Raw genomic sequence first — 22488 nt, forward strand, 5'->3', positions numbered from 1 at the left:
AGAGGAGAGGAGAGGAGAGGAGAGGAGAGACGGGATGGGACGGGACGGGACAGGACAGGACGGGATGGGACGGGACTAGAGGAGAAGAGATGAGATGAGACTAGACGAGACGAGACGAGACGAGACGAGACGAGACGAGACGAGAAGAGAAGAGAAGAGAAGAGGAGAGGAGAGACCATAGATCTTAGAGCTAAGAAGCCAGGACTTCCTCAGTACTTCATTTGGTAGAACTGATGGAGCAGGGAGAAGTAAACTTTGAAGACCTAAGAGCTAAGGAGATGCTTTAGCAGACAAACATGCTTGCTGCCAAGCCTGGTGACCTGAGCTTAATCCCTGAAACCCACATGAGAGAAGGAGAGAACCTACATCTGCAAGTTATCTTCTGACCTCCAAACCCAAATATGCAGTGTGAGACAGCACACACTCACACATCACTGTAAATAAATGTGATTAAAAGCGTGTTTAATAAACAAAGCCTGACACTAATCACGACGGCCTGACGGACTGCACGTAGAGGAGACCGTCGGAGGACGCGCCTCTTCTCTCAGACTTCCACGACAAGCCCAGTAGAGATGAAAATGGAGGCAAAAAGGCAAATGAGCTTGAATTTCCCAGAAAATCTGGTGAAGGGATTCTTTGCCTGGGGTGTGATCCGGGCTGATTTAGGGCTGGTCAGACAGCTTGTCTCTCCTAAGTAAGAGTGTTTGCCAAGCATAGGGGGACAGGAAACCGTAGCAAGGTGGGGCCATCGCCAGAAAGGCTCTTGGCTTCAAGTGCCTAACTAAGGAGGAGGCACAACATTCCCTGTTATCTCCCTCCATATCCTCTGCTGAAGGTGTAGGGAAGGACAGAGGTTCCATGAAGTCCCCTATCATGACACAATGGCATCGTCTTTTCACCGTCTTTAACAATTGTATCCGTGTAGAGAGTGCGCTGTGATTGCCACTCGCTATCCTTTCCTCTGCCTCTCCCGCTAACTCACGCTAACTCCCCTCTTATCAGCTTCCCATCCTACTCCCCCACCCATGTTCGTGTTCAGATCTTGCCTTTAGAAGCTTGTAGACAGTGAGACACCAGGGTGCCATACAGTGAGAACGCCACAGTGCCTTGGATGGTATTTGCCTGTCAATCTAGACAGGAAATCACAAGACAAAAAGAAATTTGCCAGGGATCTAACACATAATATCTGTGCATGTTCTCAACGTGGAGCCATGTCCTTGTTGACAAGCTGACAGCATGTGCAGGCATCAAATGGAGTGACTGCCATGCCTCCTCCCCTGCAGCCCATCTCTTAGCCCCTGAGGAAGGTGGTCTTTCTGTCTGGGTGATGTTTATAACCTGTTTAGACCCTGAGACTCTAGAGTAGTATCCCTGCCCCAAGTCTCCGTTTACCGCGCCACCACTGTTGCTCTCCCTAACACTGATTCTGCCTTTGTCCTCTTGGCTCAGCCTCTCTGCCCTATGAAGAAGCTCAAGGCTTGAGCCTCCTGTTTTTCTCTTCTGTTCCTTGTCTCCCACAGCTCTGCACAGCCCTATCACAGACTGCAGAATGCCTGTACAGCTAACCCCCTACCAGATTTCTCTCTCTAGAGAAGCTCTCAACCTCCCTAATGCTGCTACCATAGAATACAGTTCCTCATGAGGGGGATGACCCCTTGATCATAAAATTTTTCTTCTTGCTGCTTCATAACTATAATATTGCTACTGTTATGAATCATAATGTGTTTTCTTGATGGTCTTAGGTGACTTCTCTGAAATGGTGCATTTGATCCCCCACCCACCCACCCATCACCAAGGGTTTGCAATCCACAGGCTGAGAACCACTTCTCTAGAACTTCAAACAGTTTAGTTGAAAAATATCCTGTTTACTGAACACATGGATTATAAAGTGGATCTAAATGAAGATGTTAAGTGATGATGCAGGATACTGAAGGGTGAGCATCTCCCTTATCACATCCTTTACTCTTAGCACAGGATTTTCTCTACTCCTCAGGTGTTAATGAACACTTAATTGGTCAGAACAAAGATGCACTAATGGGCAGCCTCAATGGTTCTTCTTAAACAATTCTTTAAATCATGGTAGCATTCTGGGCTGAAGAGATGGCTCAGCAGTTAAGATCACTTGCTGCTCTTACAGAGAAGCCCAATTAAGTTCTCAGTACTTACATAATAGCTCCTAACCATCCGCACCTCCAGTTCCAGGGGATTCAATGCCCTGCTCTGACCTCTATGAACATGAGGCACATAAGCAGTGCACATAGGTACATGAAAATAAAACATTTATACACATACAATAAAAGTAATTGTAAAATACTGGTGACACCCATTCAGTCCCTAGGCCATTTCCATTAGAGAGATGGAAATTAGTCACATCTGTCTGAATGTCCCCGTGTTGGAGATTTTAGGTAGTCTTCTAGTACATGGTTGCAATTGCCCACGTGGTAGGGATCTTTGGGCTAGTTGAGAAATGTACGCCTTGACATCTACCATGCACATAAGCCTCTAGACAACAAGATTTTACCCATTCATGTCCTCAGGTTTTGCTGTGGCTTTCTTTCCCCCGAATGTCTCTGTCCTTCCCTGGATAGTTGTGTGAGTCACTCAAGGGTAATCTTATAGGTGACCCCTGACATTGAACCTTCTTTCATTCCCTCCCAGGGAAATTTTTTCTTACCTGTATGTTCTTGGTGTGCTTTCTCCAATGGCTCATGAATTTTTGTTATGTAAGGCCCTATAGAGTCATTGTCAAATTGTCACTGACCTAATGCACATAAATTTTTATCTCCATGGGTGGCCTCAGCTTCGTTGACTATATATTCCTCAGAGTGACTGGCAATGCCTTGTTTGGTCAGGTGTTCATAAATTATCTGCTGAAAAATTAAACCCATTTTTAAAAAATGGCATAAGGAACAGAAGTGTCCCCAAGTGTCTGATGAAGCAGTAGATGGGATTATGGAAAACGAATGGGAAGAACACTTACTACTAATCTATACTTATGAAAGTGAAAATAGAGCCCTGAATCTGAATGTGGTCACCAATGATTACAGCTGTCTTAGTGGTTAAATCCACCGCTCTCATATATTTACCATGAAATAACCTCCAGGAGTATCTCTAAGGGGCAGTAGAGTTTGAAGCATGGGGACCAGCATTTATATCCAATCTCTCTCTCTCTCTCTCTCTCTCTCTCTCTCTCTCTCTCTCTCTCTCTCTCTCTCTTATAACTTCTCCTTGGGAAACTTTTTCTAAATTCTTTAATTGTTGCTTATAAATCTGCCAAGTGACACCCACAGCTATACTTATTTCCTAGGTTATAATCGCATTTATGAAATTGTGCAGGTTCGCAGTAGAGCATAGTATCTGATAGTTCTTATTTAATTGAAAACTGGGATAATGTTGACATAATTGTGGTATATAGATGGGATTTAGTTTGAGGTTACTTCCAGTTCTATCTTATTTCTTCACCTTCCCACCACAGAAGACTGGGATTCTGTTACTGTAGGTTATTTTTCATTGTTCTTTGTTTTGTTTTTTAAATAGAGATAAAAGAATTAAGTGTTCACCAAAAAGTTATTAGCAAAAATAGTTTTACTGCTCCAAATGTTCCTTACCTTGAGAATTTAAGTGACTTCTTGAAATTTCTCAAGCTATGTGACCTCAGTCTAAACAGAAACTGGAGAGAAGCTGAAAAGCAGAACAGCCTCCTGTGTTTGTGCATTCTGCTCCAAACAATGACAAATGACAGCACCTCTTTAATTCCAGTCTCAAATCTGCGAGCCTGACATTTGTCTGACGACTCACATGCACCCTGTCATACCTGACCTTCATTTGCAGCTACAAGTAGAATGACTCTGGGCAAGGGACTCAACTCTCTTCTTCTAGATTTTCTTATCTGTCAAAAGCAATTGGTAGAAGTTTGCAAGAGTCAGCGTATCCAAGGCGCTTAGCAAAGACCCTCGAGAATAATAAGAACTCAAAAATGTGAGATTGGCCATTTCAACAATGATTTTTCTTTATTTCTCCTTTTACTGCAAATAGCTTTTTTTCTCATGTTATATTTTTTTGATTATGGTTTTTCCTCCCCTTCTCTCCTCTTCCCAGTTCCTCCCCACCTCCACTCCCATCTGGAATCACTCCTCTTTATATCTCTCATTAGAGAACAAACAGGTTTCTAAGTGAAAATAATAAAATAATGATAATAAAATAAAATATAAAACAAATACATTGGAATGGGAGCAAACAAACAGAAGGGAAAGAAGGCCAGGAAAAGCACAAGAAATGATTATGAATGAAGAGAACTACTCATAGTTCCATTAAACACAGGAGTCCCATTAAAATCACTAAACTGGAAGCTGTGAATAATATAGAGATAGATAGATAGATAGATAGATAGATAGATAGATAGATAGATAGATAGATAGATAGATAGATAAAATCTTTCTTTTTATTGGATATTTTATTTATTTACATTTCAGATGTTATCCCCTTTCCTCATCCCTGCCCCAGAAAACACTTATCCCCTCTCCCTCCTCCTGCTTCTATGAGGGTGTACCCCACCCACCCACTTACTCTCACCTCCCTGCCCTCACATTCCCCTACACTGGGGCATTGAGCCTTCAGGAGACCAAGGGCCTCTTCTCCCGTTGATGCCCGACAAGGCCATCCTGTGTTTACATATACAGCTGGAGCCATGGTTCCCTCCATTTGTACTCCTTGGTTGGTGGTTTTGTCCCTGGGAGCTGTAATTGGTTGATATTGTTGTTCTTCCCATGAGGTTGCAAACCCCTTCAGCTCCTTCAGTCCTTTCTCTAACTCCTCCATTGGGGACCCATGATCAGTTCAATGGTTGGCTGTGAGCATCCACCTCTGTATATGTCCAGCTCTGGCAGAGCCTCTCAGGAGACAGCTATATCAGGCTCCTTTCAGCATGCACTTCTTGGCATCCAAATAGCATCGGCATTTAGTGAATAAAATCTTTCTGCCTCATCTTCTACAAGATTCTCTGAGCTCTGAGGGGGGATAGAAACATCCCATTTAGAACTGATTGTTCCAAAGCATTGATGGAGAAGTATAGCAGAATGTCATTATGAGTCGTGTTGTTGTTGTTGTTTAAAAAACAGCCATGTTTTTTCCCCCTAGGTCCATTTCTATCTAGTTTTGGGTTTTTAGTCACCCAAGCAATGAGGGGTGTGTGTTCCATGTTGTGGGTGAGCCTTAAGTCAAATCAGACATTGGTTGGTTTCTCCCACAGGCTTTGTGCCACCATTGCAGGTGGGGAGGACACCATTGGAGATCATAGGGTTTGTCATTGGATTGACATTTATATTTCTCCTTTTGGTAACATGCAGAGTATTTTTCTTACCAAACTAAACAAATCAACAGAATGGAACAGAACCAAACAAAAAGAACAAAACAAAACAGACAAAAAACTAAAACGTGTCACTTAGGAGTGAAGACAACTCAACCTCCCCATGTTGAAGGAGTTGTGTGTTGTTATCTTCAGCAGTGAGATGTTGTTGTCCCTTTGTGGAATGCAACCTATAGCCTTGGCAACAGCCTGCATTGTTTAGTGGTTCCAATGGATTCCAATAGCTCAATTAGATGTAACACAATCTCTGTACTGGAAGTTTCATTTGACGACGAGAGATGGCCAGTTGGGGCTTTTTCTCCCCGTTTCTTTGGCAATTTCATTTAGATCCTCTTCATTTGCAAAGTATCTACTGTATTGTGTCTTTATACTACCCTTTAAATGGCCCTGAATTTTAGCAGTCTTTCCCCATATTCGCTCCCTTGTACCTCTCTTTCTTTACCCTCTCTACTTAATTCTCCTATTCCAGCCTCCCCCACCACATCCACCCTTAACTATCCTCTTTCCCTTTCCTAGGGAGATCTATCTGCTCACCGTCCCCCCAACCCAACACACAGACCTTCACTGAATTCCTAAACTCTGTGGTTCTTGGTTATCATTGATTTAACAGCTAATATCCGTATATAAACAAATAAACAACCTAGAGATATTTGTCTTTCTGGATCTGGGTTACCTTAGGGTTTTTTGTTTTCTTTTTCTTTTTTTTTTTTTTTTTTCTATTTCCATTCACTTGGGAATTTCCTAATCTCATTTTATTAAGCTGAGAAATATTCCATTGTGTAGATGTACCACATTTTGTTTGGATAAAGAAATTCATTCATCTGTTGAGGATCATCTAGATTGTTTCCCATTTCTGACCACTATGAATAGAGTAGCATTGAAAATGATTGAATAAGGACTGTGGTCGGGTGAAGCATCCTTTGGGTAATTGCCCAAAATTTGTATAGTTAGATCTTTCGATAGATCAATTTCCATCTTCCTAAGGAACCATCACACTGATTTCCATAGTAACTTACAGGGTTACCCTCCTCCGTTGCAGTTGCACCACCAGCAGTGGAGGAGTGTTCCCCTCCCTCCACATCCTTGCCAGCATGACCTGTCACCTGTTTGATTGATCTTCGTCATTCTAACAGGTATAAGATGAAATCTCATAGTAATTTTGATTTGCATTTTTCCAGTGGCCAAGGGTCTTAAACATTTCTTCAGGTATTTCTCAGCCATTTGGGTTTCCTCTTTTGAGAATTCTCCATTTAGATCTGTATCTTGTTTTTAATTGAGTAACTTGTTTTCTTGATATCTAGCTTTTAGCTTTTTTTTTTATTCTTTACATATTTTGGATATTAGCTCTCTATCAAATGTGTACTCGCTAAAAGATTTTCCCTATCCTGTAGGCCGACATCTTGAATGATGATGTCCTTTGCTTTACAGAAGCTTTTCAGTCTCTTGAGCTCCTGTTATTAATTGTTGGTCTTAGTGTCTATGCTAATCGCATTCTGGAGAGAAAGCCTTCTCCTGTGCCAATGAATTCAAGGCTATTCTTCACTTTCTCTTCTATCAGGCTCGGTGTAGTTGGATTTATGTTGAGGTCTTTGAGACATTTGGAGTTGAATTTTGTGCACAGTGATAAATATGGATCTATTTAGATGTTTTATATACAGCCATCCAGTATGACCAGCACCATTTGTTGAAGATATTGTCTTCTTTCCAGTGATTTTTTTCTGGCTTCTCTATCAGAAATGGGGTATTCACAGGTGTGAGAATTCAGTGATTTTTCCATTGTGGTCTTATTTTAGATCTCTCTCTCTCTCTCTCTCTCTCTCTCTCTCTCTCTCTCTCTCTCTCTCACACACACACACACACACACACACACACACACACTTCCTGTTTGATAGTTTACATATTAGCATTTGCATGGTCCAGTAACTTTTCTCTGAACACCTATTACTGATGCACAGCAGACTATTTCTTAATTTTGAGAGCTGAAATATCAACTTTAGTCTTTGGTTTCCAAGTGTTAGCATTTTTATTCTGCTATATAACTTCATAAAGGCTGGTGGCTCTTGCCTTTCTCCCCCTCCCCTCCTCCTCTCCTTCTCCTTCTTTTGAAGTCATAGGACCAAGAATATTCTTAAAAAAGGACAGACCCAATAGAAAAGAGTTGTTCCCAGTCACCCTTTCCCAAAAGTATATTAGTGCATTTTCCAGTACCATAGCCACATATCGTATGAATCTAGACAACTTTATAAAGAAAGTTATAAATATTATTTACTTCATAGTTTTGAAATCTAAAACTAAAGAAATGTATCTGACGCCACATCTCTCTAGCCTTGAATTAAGGACTCGGCTTAAATGCCACCATAGTGAGCTTATACTTCGTGAATTCAGTTTATCCCACGATTTTTCTATGAGTTGCAATTCGGTATCACCCTGAGTGATTTAGAGTTATTAGTAAGTTAACATAATTCATGCAGATCCCCCTGCCTCTGCCTCCTGAGTGCTGGCGTTAAAGATGTGCACCACCACACCTAACCTTTAGGCCTATGTTTTAAATTTTTTAATTAAAAAAAGAACTCCCTTCCTCTGGTACAAACTGTCACTCACAATGTCACTCACAAAATTAAATACGTGGTAGTCTTCCTTAAACGAAATCCTTATAAATGCATGCATTAATTTTCATTAATTGATTAGTTTTAAATATATATACATATAAATATATATACACACATATACATACATACATACATACATACATACATACATACACACATATATGCATATACATATAAAGAAATTAAGCCCAGACTTCTTTTGGTCATTATTTTACACCCCTAATTTTGTTAGAATTCTTCCTCTAGTCTTATAACAAAATTCAAAATAGGTTAAAGTAAAGGGAGAATGGACTGAAGCCCTATAGAGCCCAAGGCCATGTCTGAGACTTGCTGTTATTAAAGTGTGGGCTTTCTTCCTTTTTTTTTTTAACACAGAGATAGTCATCTTTTTCAGGTTAAAAAAAAACCCACAATTACCCTCTATTAAAACAAAATAAAGGATCAAGTGAAAGTAATTAAGACCTTATTAAAGAAATTTTAATAAACCAATTACTGCTCATGAATATGATAATCTCAAGAAAAAGAGCCATCCTTTGCCTGAAATAAAAATAAAGTATCTCTTAAATATATTTAGTATACATCATTAGTTATTTAAATTTCTTCTGAACTAAATCAGCTGTCAATTATATTTGGAACAGTAATAGCCTTATACTGATAAAAGGATGCTTATGGATGATGTAATTAATGGAACATTGCATAAAAACAATTTTATTACAGATTACTATCAGAAATAAATTAGCATACCTTCATCATGTAAATTAAAATTTGCCAGTCACCAATTACAACATTTTTTTTTATGTAACTTCTCATGGATGCTTATACTTCGTGAATTCAGTTTATCCCATGATTTTTCTATGAATTGCACTTCAGTATCACCCTGAGTGATTTAGAATTATTAGTAAATTAATATAATGAAACTACATTGATAAAAACTGCAAGAGATGAAACTCCTAGTGCTCTATTGATTAGTGTTTTTCAGAGGTATCAATATTTCTCTCCCAGCTACAAGTAGAATGTCTGTAGAATCAGGGCAAATAATGCCACTTAAATAGCATTTTTTATATTCGCACCTGGATTTATTATTTGCCTTGCATCTGCTGTTTTATACTTTCAGTTCCTTACACCATCTTGATAGCACTGTAAAGCTTTAGAAATGCTTGATGCTCAGAGCCCCTGGCATCCTGCAGGGTCTTATCTTGCAGTTACTCACTAGGCTTCTTTACAGTAACTCTCTGGAAAACACCTCCTGGGTGTTAGAGCACATTCTCTGTGCTATAGATGCTGAATGCTGAGTGTGCTCTGCATCCTTCAAACACTCAGACAACAGCCTCTTATCCTCATGGCCGGGAAGAAAAGAGAGGACAGATGCATCTTAGTAAATTAAGGAGTGACTAGGGGGATGTGTAGATATCCAAGCTGAGGTGAGCCCATTAGACAAAGGGTCGGGACAGGAAAGGGATGAAGGGAGACAGCAGGGTTTGAAAGAAAGGGAATATAACAGATGATACTCCAGAATTTAAGAGCTAGAAACAGCAAACATGCATCTCACACAGTGTCTGTGGGTCAGGGATCCAGGACAGCCATGTTGAGTAGCCCTGATTCTGCTCATTTGCCAAGACTCAAGTCCCCATAGGCTTGAGTATAGCTGGAGGACCTGCTAACAAAATGGTGCAGTAATGTGACGGCTGGATGAAGGCCTCCCTCTTCACCATCATCACCTGTCTGTGGGTGGGTGGCCTGCAGATCCTGTGGAGTGACAGCAGGCTGCAGGACGTCAAACAACCCCAGAGGAAATCCAGAAAAACCCACAATGCCATGCACTAGAGCCAGGTGTGGGCTCTCAGAGTATGATTCTCCTCTGATGGACACAGGAGGTCACTGAGCTCAGCTCTCTCTCTCTCTCTCTCTCTCTCTCTCTCTCTCTCTCTCTCTTTCTCTCTCTCCCTCTCTTGTTCAGTGTCTGTCTGCTCAATCCCCTTTGTAGGGACTATAAAAATCTGTGGGCATGACCTAAGCCATCACAGTAGAAAGGGAGAAAGGGGACTTGAGAATGTGAGCCAAATCCCATTGTCATTTGCTCAGAGAGGAGATCCCTGGTTATCTAGTCTCCATCCAAATCTTGAATCTCTTTTCGTCCATTGTGTCCTTTCTCTCCCTTCCCTGCCTCTTATATGTGTGTTTTTAGCAAGTCAGCTGTAGACTCCACTCTTGCCCAGTTTTGGCCTCTCTCAGTTTTTCAACCATTGTGCCAACTGTCTCCAGAAACTTCTGGTTTGATATTCAAGTTTCTATATGTGTTCAGATAACTGATCCCAACTGATGTTTTGTGGGCACATGGAGTAGTTGGCTGGGCTCCTTCCAAAAGAGTTGTATCACATAGCATCCATTTTCCCAGCTCTTCCTCTACAGGGCATAGCTTGTGCTTGGTAGAGTCATGGTTCTCCTTTCAGAAGGTATGCTCTGAGTCACAGATACCTGAGAATATAAGTGTGGACTGCTTGAAGCTTCAAACCAAGGACTGTAATAATTGTACTGGACTGTGATACACAATACAACCAATTTGGAAAGGTAGACTGTATATGAACCGAGGAATGACCGAGTGCTCAAGTCTGAACGAGTTTGTACCAACTGATAAATTAACCAGAAAGGTGAGGGAGATGCAACAGTCCAGTGAGGACTTTTTTTCCATCTTCTCATTTCTTGACAAATAGATTAGTCCTTAGAGTTTTCTTTGATTTTTCCCTCTTCTTCCTAACTCTTCTCTATTCATTAAGATAGCAAAAATTATTTGTTATCACATAATAGCTTTGGACTCCTATACATTCCCTATATGTAAAAATGTACATTTTTATTATTTAGTTATATTTTGCCAGGAAGCATGTTACCCACATTTTAAGACACTCATAGGTTTCAATTTACATGTGTTAGTATTCTCAATCAGGAGCTGGTAATAAAAATACTCACCATCTGTCACCATTTTTTACATACAGTGCACACAAATACTTTAACATGGCTCTCTGAAAAGATACGCTTAAATACTGAAATAAATATAATTCATTTTCATATTCTTTTTAATACTTAAAGATCACTTTTTTTCACAATACAGTGATATTGTGATGCTACAAATGATCGCTAGTACACATTTTGATTATTGCAGTGACCAGAATTTACTAAAAAGAAAATCTATCATGTATGAATCAAAAGCTTTATCTTATTTTTCAAAATGATAAATATGCTACTATTTCTAGTGTCATAAATCAGCCCCACTCAGAGCATATTTTCTACACCTTCTGCTTCCCATTGAACACTCCGTATAGTGAGAATAAGCGTTCACACACAGAGTGTACCGGGAATCACTGTTACACTTAAAGGAGGTGGGTAAACTTTTTTCTGGAAAGGGCAGGATTTCAAGTTGTATGTGGACAAAGGCGGTGACAGGACTAGTGAATGGACAGGGGTGGCTGGTTCAAGTACAACTGTGTCTGCAGAAACAGGCAAACCAAATCTCTCCTCATTGCCCTGCACTAGAGGGCTGGTTTCCATAGGCCAGATAATTGCATTCACTTGGATGAAATTCTCAGTAAATGTTACTTCTGCAGACAGTTTATCTGTAAAGTAGTCTTGATGCAGGTTTATAGTCCCTCATTTAATTAACAATCAGATTTGGGTTATCAGTGGCTTTGGTAGGACATGGAACGCAAGAATTAATCAAAATGTCAGGAAGAATGCTCTGCTCACCTAGCCCCCTGGCTGAGGTGATGTTTCATCTTGTTAAAAGATCGCAAGCCCCTTAAACGACTAGCCTTACGTTTAGCAGTTAGTCCAGCTTAAGCACGGAAGCTTCCTGTTCCTTTATCTGTCCTTCAGAACTAAACCAAAACAGGACAGCTATTCCAAAAGCATTTTTAAATGACGGCATAACATAAAGGCAGTGTCTGCAACCTTGTCTAGAGTTAGTTTTGTTTTAGATAATTCATATTTTAAAACTCAAAACATTCTTTCTGGTCAACATTCTTACTTTTGCTCTGTCTACGTTAATTACGCTCGGTCTCCCACTCTCTGCTGCTCTCTTTTTTAAAGTATTTTTTTCTTATTTCATTAAGATCAAAATATAATCATTTCTTCTCTTCTCTTTCTTCCCTCCAACCGCTTCCATGAACCTGCTGACCCTGCTCTCTTTCAAGTACATCATGGCCTCTCTGTTGAGTTTACGTGTATATATTCCTAAACCCATACATACAACCTGGACTGTGTGACACATGTGTGTCTGTTTTCAGGAATGATCATTCAGTATTGCATAACCAATTAGTGTGCACTTTCCTGGGGAAGACTATCGCTCCTGCTTTGCCTGTAGTTCTATGTCTGGGGTAGAGGCCTTGTGAGCTTACCCCTTCCACGTCACCATGGCTATTGGTGACATACTTGTTTACACAGTGAGACTTCATGAGTACAGCTCCTTTGACTTTTGTTGTCACTTTTTATCACAACAGAGTTGCTGTACCACTGTCTCTTACAGTCTTCCTGTCCCCTCTTTTACAATGATACCTAAGCCTCAGGTGGCGGAGTTATTATAGCTTTATCAGTTAGGACTGGGCCCCACAACTCTGTATTTTGATCGCTTGGGATTTCTGTAGCTGGTTTTGCCTGTTGCAAGAAGAAGTTTTCTTGATTGGGGGGTGGGGGGGGGCGGTGAAGATGGCACTTACCTGTGGGTACAAGGACAAATATTTACAAGTAGTGAAGAATTGTGTTAGCATAATTAAGTGGCAGTTGTAAGCTCTCCACAATCTGTAACTTCACTGGCCTCATGTGATAGGCTAGATTTCATTACTAGGCATGATTTCAGTTTTTGAGTTGGAGAGTTGTTGGTTACCACAAAAGTACATGTGCCATTACTGCACCCTTAGGATAATGTGCTATGCCGAAGGCTGTGGTAGCGCAGCTAAGTAGGCCTACTGGTTGCTTCTCCCCTTTGGAAGCTTGTGTGTCTCTTTCTGGTACCAAAGAGGAAGATCCTCAGGGAGAAGGCTTTCAGGGCAGACCCAGTTTAGGTACTTTGGACCCTGTGTTCAAAGTGGGTGGTGTCTTTAGCAGTAGGCACTTACCTTCTGTTTCTAAAGAACAACCAAGAGCAACAGAATGAGCTTATAATGTTTGGGGGAGGTGGGTCTCTTGGATAACCCTAACCAACATCTCAGAAGGGGACTTCTTATATCTGTTGATGAGCTTGTTGTCAGACAGTCATAACTCTTCATAGTGCTGCTCCCCTTCTTGTTGTTGTGTTAATTTTATGTGGACACATGAAAAAAACAGCACCTTCTGACCCCACATAGGTCACCATGAGAGACCAAAGCATTAACTCAACAGCATTAATTCATAAAAGTTCATCTTCATTTTGATCTGTAGGGAGTTTGCCCGATAATTGATTTGCCCATAAGTTAATGCTTCTACCCAAGTCCAGTGTTCTAAATCAATGAGTTTACTTGTCTTATTTATGAAATCATAGGTGAGTTGTCACCTAAGGTAGCTTGAGTGACCCTAAAATATCTCCATCACCAAACCTCTCACCCCAGCATAGATGATATGCCCACAAGTGCAGCTTTTCTAGAATCCTTCACCCACCACCAGCCTTCAACTCCATATATCTAGAACCTCTCAATCCTGTGCAGCTGGGCAAGACAGAAGGGAGGGAATTGGCTGGGGTCTCAAATGAAGATCTGAAGAGATTTCTCTTCCTCCTACAGGGGAAGTGTAATTGGTCCAATTTTGTGAGGGTCTCGTGGGGCAATTACAGCTACTAGTATTTCAAGATAGCAGTAGCCTCATGCATTCCAAAGAACAGGGTTCCAGAACAATCAGTGACCATGAGGAAGAGCATTCTACAGCTCTTCTTGGAGTATTGCATTCAGGGTGAAGCTATCCCACTGGCATGGCAGTGATGTTTAAATTGCTCCCTGAGCCTTTGACAGGGAGTGGATCTGATGCTGGATTCTCATCATTTCATATATTGAAATATGCATATATTGAAACAGATGCAAATAGACTAAAGAAGCAGGCTGAGATCCTGGTTAAAATGTAGACCTGCCAGCATGTTGTCAACTTCATTCCTTCTATTCACTCTTGGATAGAATGCGGGAGCGTGGGTCCATTATGTTCATGCTGAGCTAAAGCTTGATGGGTTCTTCCATTTCATCAGATTCCTCAAGCCTCTGGTAAAATGAAAAATGATTATGATGGTTTTCTTTTAAAAAATCATATTTCTGGTCAGAAGTCATCTAGGAAAGGTTAAAGGCATGCAAGTGAGTTTCCTGGAGAGGGCCCACCATTTCACATGGTCTCTGATGGGTGAGCTCTAAGAATGCAGGGTCCTTAGAGACTTTATCCCAGGATAGCCTCTTGCCTTTCCTGTCACCACTATATAGCCTAATGATTCCTGGGCATCAGACCACCCTATTGGGTAAACTCCCTACAGATCAACATGAAGATGAATATTCATGAATTAATGCTGTTTAGACAAATTAATGAGTTTATAGAATTCCTGATCTGATGCAAATAATTTTAAAAAGAAAGTTTTAGAAGGTGGTTTCAGTTGTTTAGCCAAAAAAATATAATAAAGTTACAATCAAGAATAAAATGTGCGCACTCCTCAGAGAATAGTAAGTAAAGGCTGCATAACAAGGAGACCTATGAGTGCTCACAAATGGACTAAGAAGAGAAATAGGCTTGGGATAAATTTATAATCAAGGAAAATCATTCATTCTAGGTCAGGTTCAAGGATGAGCCACACACAGGCCATGTGAAACTGTTGCTTTGAACTTATAATGAGCTTATAGAAAGAAACACTGCTTTGAGCTTACTATCAACACACTTCTGTAACTTCCTTTTTTGTGTAACATTTTATCTATGAGATAGTTTTCTAAAGAACTTTTGTCTAAGAAAATACAAGAAGACTACAGAGCAGGAATAAAGTGTGGCCAGGGAGTCTCTGTCCTGTCCACCAAGTGTATTATGGTTGTGTCTGTTTATATGTTTGCACACTGTCATAGTCAGTATTTATATGACCAAGAAGCAATTTGGGGGGGAAAGGATTTATTTAGCTTATACTTTCACATTGCAGTTCATCACCAAAGGAAGTCAGGACTGGAACTCACACAGGATAGGAACTTGGAGACAGGAGCTGATGCAGAGGCCATGGAGGGATGCTGTTTACTGGCTTGCTTCCCCTGGCTTGCTCAGCTTTCTTTCTTTTTTTATTATTATTATTATTTTCTTTATTTACATTTCAAATGCTATCCTGAAAGTTCCCTATACCCCCCACCCGCACCTGCTCTCCTACCCACCCACTCCCACTACTTGGCCCTGGCCTTCCCCTGTGCTGGGTCATATAAAGTTTACAAGACCAAGGGGCCTCTCTTCCCAATGATGCAGCTTGCTTTCTTATAGAACCCAGGACTACCAGCCCAGGGATGGCACCACCCACAATGAGCCCTCTCACCCTTGATCACTAATTGAGAAAATGCCATACAGCTGGATCTCATGGAGGCATTTCCTCAAGGGAGGCTCCTTTCTCTGTGATAATTCCAGCCTGTGTCAAGTTGACACAAAACCAGCCAGTGCATCCACTTAAGACTTAAAAAGAAAGTTCAGAGTTGCTGGCTGGGCATTCTTGCCAACCCCAGTTAAGTAAGTTTTATTCCATCAGTAGTTCTGACCCTGTAAATGGCTTCCTCATTCCTGTCACCAGGCCCCATCTGCTACTAGCATAATCCCAATAGTCAAGGCCACTGCTGCCTCTGTGAACCTACTGATGTCAAATCTGGCCTTTGACAATTTCAATGCCCACTCAGTGTCTCTCCTTGTGTATCTCTTGCAGGAGTCCTTTGGAACCTCTCATCATGTGATGCACTCAAAATGCCAATCATCCAGGATGCCCTGGCAGTGCTGACCAATGCGGTGATTATCCCTCACTCGGGCTGGGAGAATTCACCTCTTCAGGATGATCGGAAAATACAGCTGCATTCATCACAGGTGCTGCGCAACGCCACTGGGTGCCTAAGGTTAGTCCCTTCCCTGCTGAGCCTGGTACAGGGACACTTCTTCCTGTGACTTTGATTGCTGTCTCCTGAGGATCACTGTTCTGCAGAGACAGATGTTGTCATGCAATTAGAAAGTCCTACAACCTCTTCCTGAAGAGGTTGGGGCGTTTTCCACCACTGTAGACCAACACAGTGGTTAGCTGAGTTAGCCTGCTGTCTTAAGTCTAGAACAAAACAGTTTCATTTCAACCAAAACCGAATCACTTTCTTTCACTGAAAACAATGGTTTATAAGTAATCCAACCTGACATTTTACTTGTAAAATCACCTAGGCAATTGCTTGGGGAGAGTCTGCAACAAATGTATAGGAATGTAGACAAATACTACCAGGGACCACTTTTATTCTAGGCCACTCCACACATACTCCATTGTATGACTACAAAAGTCTGTAACCTTCTTTGAAATAGGTCCCTGATAATGGCTGTTTTACTCTATGTTTTTAAATGACAAAAAATTTAAGTGTATACATTTTATAGTGCATTTATTAAAAAAAAACGCAAAAATCTATGGAGTCGCCTTAGAATTGTCTTTACACCTTGATTGACTTTTAGAAAAGGAGGTACTAAGCAAGATAGGCATTCTTCTAAAGCCAGCCTGTGTTTATAGGGAAGGTTTGTATTAAAGTTGGAAACTTCCAGCATGTGGGTTAATTATGGGGAAGGAATAATACGGCTTGTTGAACATGCCTAATCAAATATATTTCAAAACTAAAATGTTCAGAATGGTTTTTAGCTGTGCTGTCACTGACCAGTTCCTTGATGTGGATCTAGTGTCTGCTAAGAATGAGCAGAAGCACCTCAGTAAAAATTAATAACCATCTTGTGAATATCCCTACCAACGCTCTCAGTCTTGGCACTGAGAAGACATCTTGTGTTAGTGTATGTGCAGAGCAAGGCTCACAGCCAGCCTGTGAATATTTTCACATTCTCAGAAACAGAACAGGAGTCCTCCAACACCTTCACTTTCCCTCCACATGGCATATAAACCTCTGGCATGATTTCTCTGGGTAGTGTCTACCATACACCAGATTTATGCTTCTCCGGAATTCCCTGTTGTAGCATCCTTCTATGACTTTGTAAATCCTCTTACCCTTCAGGCGGCCCCTCTCCATGAGAGCTCTAACTCTTCTAGAACTGACACTGGAGAAACCGCTGACCTTCTCTGTGCTCTCTCAGTTACCTGCACCTATTAAGAGTAATTTCCCTCTTCTTAACGTCTTCTGTTTGCAAAGTCTGTTGGCGTTCATAAAAATGCCCGGGGAAAAGAGGCGCCTCAGATTCAGTTGCAGAGTAACCAGGAAAGACCTGGCCAGCTCTGCAGAGGACACACTGGATAACAGCTGCACCATTGCATCTTCATGACATTTGACTCAAAGGTGAGAGCACAGACACTGTGAGCGCGTGTTCCACACCTTTGATGATAAAGCAGAAGGGCCAGTGTATATCATATGACCATTTCATAAGGCTTCTGGATGCCCTTAAGGTCTAGGATGTGACCTAGAATAAGGTGAGATCAGACCAGGGTGGAATCCCATACTTCTCCTCACTCAAAGGCCACACCCTTACTACGGCTGCCTCTGTGTGAACGTGAACTCAACACAGGAAGAAAAAGACTAGAGATTGTTAGGTTTAGGATGAGTATGTTGTAGCCAAGTCAGGCTCCCTAAAGCCATAATGCAAGTTGGAGATTTACCACAATTCCGAGTGTGTTACATGATGTATAATGCAAAACCCATTAATGTGTAACAAAGCTTTTCATTTTTCAGCTCATTAAACTTTTGTCCTATACAAAGCAGTAAGCTAACAGCATTCTCGTTCAAATGTGATGGCATAGCAAGCCACACTGCCAGTCTCTTAGACTGGGAGAGGGCTATAGTGGACATGGAAAGTGGTACAATAATTTATCAAACAAAGACTCCATAGACAAAAGGTTTCAAGGAGTTGCCGCGTTCATCCATCCACTGTCCGCTGAGAGTGAGGGCAGCACACCTGAGTTGGGTGTGTTTATGTTTTACAGAGGCCGTAGAGCTTCCTGTGTGAGCTTGCTTACACACCTGGTCTTCTTGGCAACTGCTCACTCTTTATTCACAAGAAGGAAATCACTTCCCATGCTGCTTCTGCCTTTTAGCACTTTGATCCCGTGAGCCTTTGCTAAGTGAGTGACAGCAGCATGCCAGAGAGAGACCTGGGACAGAGATCCCCTCCCCAGCTCGTGCCATGCAGTGATTCTCAACTCAGTGGAAGGAGGTGACACCTACCCAACTGACTCTACTGTCATCTGAATGCAGTGATAGTATAGAAGGAAGATGCTGTACCATTTTGTATTAGGATTTGGATGCATATGTGTTTTTGGAATCCAGAGAGAGAGTCCTGGATGCAGGTCTCCACAAATGACAAAACTGAGTCTTGCTTTCTTTGTTAGCACTGAGGTCAAACCCAGGGCCTTACACATGCTCTTCATGTGGTCTACCACTAAGCTGCATCAATAACCCTGTGAAGTTTATTCTCTTTATAAGCTCACTAAGTTCATACTTAGTGAGGTCATGGAGTCACACCCGATTTTGACCCACACCTTGAGTTTCTACAGACCATTTCCATTTTACCACACCAAGAGGGTGTGTAGGTTCCTATGGCCATAGAGCTCGCCAGAAAATACATGGGACAGCCAGCCAACCAATGAATAGGGCTCTGTGTTGTGTTGGTTCATTTCATTTCCTTCCCTTTTGCTTTTGGAGTTTTTGCGATGGGATCTCAGTGTGTCATCCAGGTTTGCCTTGTACTTGCCTGTGACGACCTTGGCTCTGCCTCCTGAGTGCCTTAAAAGCAAACACTATCATGCTCAACCTTAATTCCTTTCTCATTGTTTACCAAATGGAACTCACCTGGCCAGTATCCTTCTTTGCTTAAGTGCCAGGTGTTTTCTTCTCCTCCCCTTTGCTCGCTTTCCACTCTCAGACCTGAGGCCTTTGCTGTGGTTGGATGTGAGCTATGTCCCCACAGTCCATTGGCTGCAAGCCTGGTCCACACTATGGAGATAGAGAGAATTGATGGCACCTTCAGAGAGGGGACCTGGCAGGCAGTGGCTGGTACTTAGGACATTGTCTTCAGTAGTAACAACGGTAGCTCTTGGGTACTTCACTGAGACAGACCCTCTGAAATCCACCCTGCTGCAGTGTAACTGATTCCTTTCATCTCTGCTACCATAGTGAAAGATCTACTTCAAGGCCCTCATCACCTGGCACTGGTGTCTGAGCCTCTGAAACTCTGAATTGTTTCTTTCTTGTAGAGAAATACAAAAACAAAGGGAAGAGCTAGGTGTGGAATGGGCAGGAATCTGCAACAGTTCCCCAGTGAGCCCCATCCTAAATCTTCATTTAAGACCATGGGTGCTTTCAACAAACACGTGCAGATACATTTTTAGGAGTATCCTAGTCAGTCATGCCACACTCCTCTGTTCTGTGACTGATCCATGTAAAATAAGTTGAGATGTGAGACTTGTTTCTGAAACTACAGTTTAGGAATACATAAAATGAGGTATAAAGGAAAAAGCTAGTTCCGTGCCATGGAATTTCTTAACCCAGTATAGCAAATTCAATACTAATGGGACCATCCTTCTCAGTCATCACTCTTGACTTCTGTTCATAATATAACTCAGACCTGTTTCTGTTACTTCAAGAAGAGAAGCAAAGAAAGATTTAAGTGATTAGTATTTAACTTCACAATTTTACTTTTCAGAGATGAGTGTGTGTTTATGGATATAGGCCATCCTGCGCCTCACTGTTCAAAAGCTCAACAGAAAAAAAAATTCAAGTAAAATAAGTTTAATTTTAAAGAAGCCCAAATCCGAAAACTATCTTGTCTCAAACAACTCATGTCCTTGATGGACAGTCTAGGCTCTCGTGTGTCCCAGTGGTAAATGCTACAGTGTGTCAATTGTGGCCACCTCTCCATCCTGACTCCCAGAAGCCATAGTCACAGAGTAATCTCCAGGGAAGGGCCACCAGCCTCTGCCTCCCCTAAGAGGACAGAGTCATCTCCTGTGGACACACCAGCAAGTTTAAGCACGGGGATATTTAAAGTGAAGGCTCCGAGCCCCTAGTCCTTTCTGTTTAGAATTCATTTTGTGTAGGAAATATGATTTCTCTCAGGCAGATCCATCTGTTTGTTCCCAAAATACCTATTTATCACTGATGAATAAAATAGAAATGGGGGCAGGGAGAGCTTTTAAATTTTGTTGAAGGAGTGAGTTAAGAGAAAAAGATATGATGTTAGCTGGATCGTAGGATGGGAGAGCAGGCCTTAGAACCATGAGCCAACAAGATGCAGGGCAGGGCAAGGTCTAACTTCATGCACTGCCTCCACCGTGACTCCCTACCTCATCCCAAACACAGTCACACACATTCTCATTTATTTCTATTTTATAATTCCATCTTTTGTTCACTTCTGCTATATCCAAACTTTATTTTTATATAAAGCCATTTTTAAAATCTTAAAGATAAACAAGAACTACTTTAACATATTATCTAGAATAAATGTTAGCAATTATTAGGAAGACTTTGGGCATAAATCCAAGTGGAATTATTTTTTTTCCTCCTTTCATGATTAAGAACTAAAAAAAAAAAAAAATGACTTTATGCAGACCAGGTCAAACCTGGGAATAGATTTGGATTTGTACTGACTACTGTTTTGCTGAACACTGTGTAATCAAATGTGCCACTTAGCCTTTGTCCATTATAATGATCACCTTCAGCTGAAAACACATATTATTAGAAGCTGCAAGGAGACCAGATCTCATCTGTCTGTGGGCAAGCTCTTGCTGCCTGAAGTCAGTGCAGTGGCTCACATAAACATGCTTCTAAAATTCTCGTCTCTCTGTAACCTTGGAAGGTGACCCTTCTTGGACACAGTGTTTTGGGAGATCTGATGGGTTAGATTTCATGGACCAAAGTGCAAGCATACCCTTTAAGGAGAAAGCACATAGATGCACAGAGGAAGAGGCCTTGGGACACAGGCAGACAATCAGGCAGCTACATGCTAAGAAACAGTGAGGATACCCAAAAGCCACCATAGAAAACATGTCGTTCCCTGGAACCTTCAGTGTGAGCATGGCCCTGCTGGCGCCTGGATTGTGGAATCTTTCCTCTCGAACCCTGAAAGGATACATTTCTATTGTTTTCAGCCATGAGTTTTCTGAGACTGTGTTCTGGCAGACCCAGAAAACAACTTTTTCTTATGTTTCCAGAGGGGACTGTCAGAGCCAGGGTTCACCTTAGGACACAGGACAGGGACGAAAATGAGTAAACCGTTCTTCCCAAACAGTCCTCACACACTGGGACAGAAGGTCCAGAGAGGGGCTTCGTTCTGTCTGTGTGTAAACCCAATCGCCTCTATAGCTCATTTAGGCAAGAAAGGGATTACCCGTGCAGGGCTGAGGTCTGCATGTCTAGATGTGGCTGTCTCAGGCTGAGGTTTGACTCCAGGCCCCTTGACTGGGTGCGCACGAAGATAGAGGCTTCCTAGAGGACTGTGTGATTATTTCTGTGTGCCTGGCTCTCGCCCAGGAGCCTTCTTTTCACTTTCTCTCCCAACATCCTCAGAGCTCAGCTAGGATTTATAGACGACTGTATCCAGCCAGAAGTCATTCTAGGTTCCTGTACAGGGAACGTGACATGATACACATACATCATTTTCACTGTAATGCTCCGGCAGCTGCCTGCAGAACGGATGCTTCCTGAGTTTTCTCGCAAAGATGGCTGCTGTGTTTCCCATTTCGAACATCGCAGATCAATACCCTAAAGATCCTTGGTGTGGCCATCGTCGTCATTTGAGAATGAGCTCTAGTAAAGCCTTGACAAGCGGCCCTTTTTTCCTCCCTCTTAATCCAGCAACTAGCTCCATGCGACAGCTCGTTCACATTACTCTGTGGCTGTGCTACGTTTTGTCATGGGAACTTAGGACTTTATCAGCAGTGGAAGTGTACGCATGGGGCTGGCTCCGTTAACTTCCACCGCTCCTTCGCCCACGCCACCAGGTCATTTATTTATTTTTATTATTCTATTCCCACTTCAGCATCTTGTCCTGAAGGACAACAATATACAACCCCAGTTTTTCTCATCTATCTTTGTGTACACAGAATGTTATTAAGCCTGTCAAAGGACCTGCCCTTGTGCCTGTGCTTATGAGTGTAATTAAACTCACACCCGCAATTAGTCATTTTAACCCATAGAATGGATGAGCGCTTGATCCCGCGGTGCCACTAATTCTAGAGTGACCTTGAGCAAACCCGTCACAAAGTAATGCTGATGATAATCACACCGAGGCTAGGGGCTCTGAGGACATTATTTTTATCTGGTTTACTCTCTCATTAGCCACAGGTAAGAAGAAGAAAAAAAATTTATTTTTATGCTAGTATCATGCCAG

At 41.7% G+C, this 22488-nt stretch overlaps 1 protein-coding gene across 3 annotated transcripts in view; it reads left to right on the forward strand.

The window, feature by feature from the left end:
- The window catches only part of Ctnnd2 (catenin delta 2), an 801097-nt gene that overhangs the window by 630640 nt on the left and 147969 nt on the right, over window positions 1–22488 (forward strand). For all 3 annotated transcript variants that reach the window (XM_021208296.2, XM_021208297.2, XM_029543879.1), the window contains one exon: window positions 15848–16031. In XM_021208296.2, the coding sequence (XP_021063955.1) occupies window positions 15848–16031 (184 nt within the window). The remainder of the gene's footprint in view (window positions 1–15847; window positions 16032–22488) is intronic.

The sequence above is a fragment of the Mus pahari genome, chromosome 11 (assembly GCF_900095145.1).
Source record: "Mus pahari chromosome 11, PAHARI_EIJ_v1.1, whole genome shotgun sequence".
NCBI lineage: Eukaryota > Metazoa > Chordata > Mammalia > Rodentia > Muridae > Mus > Mus pahari.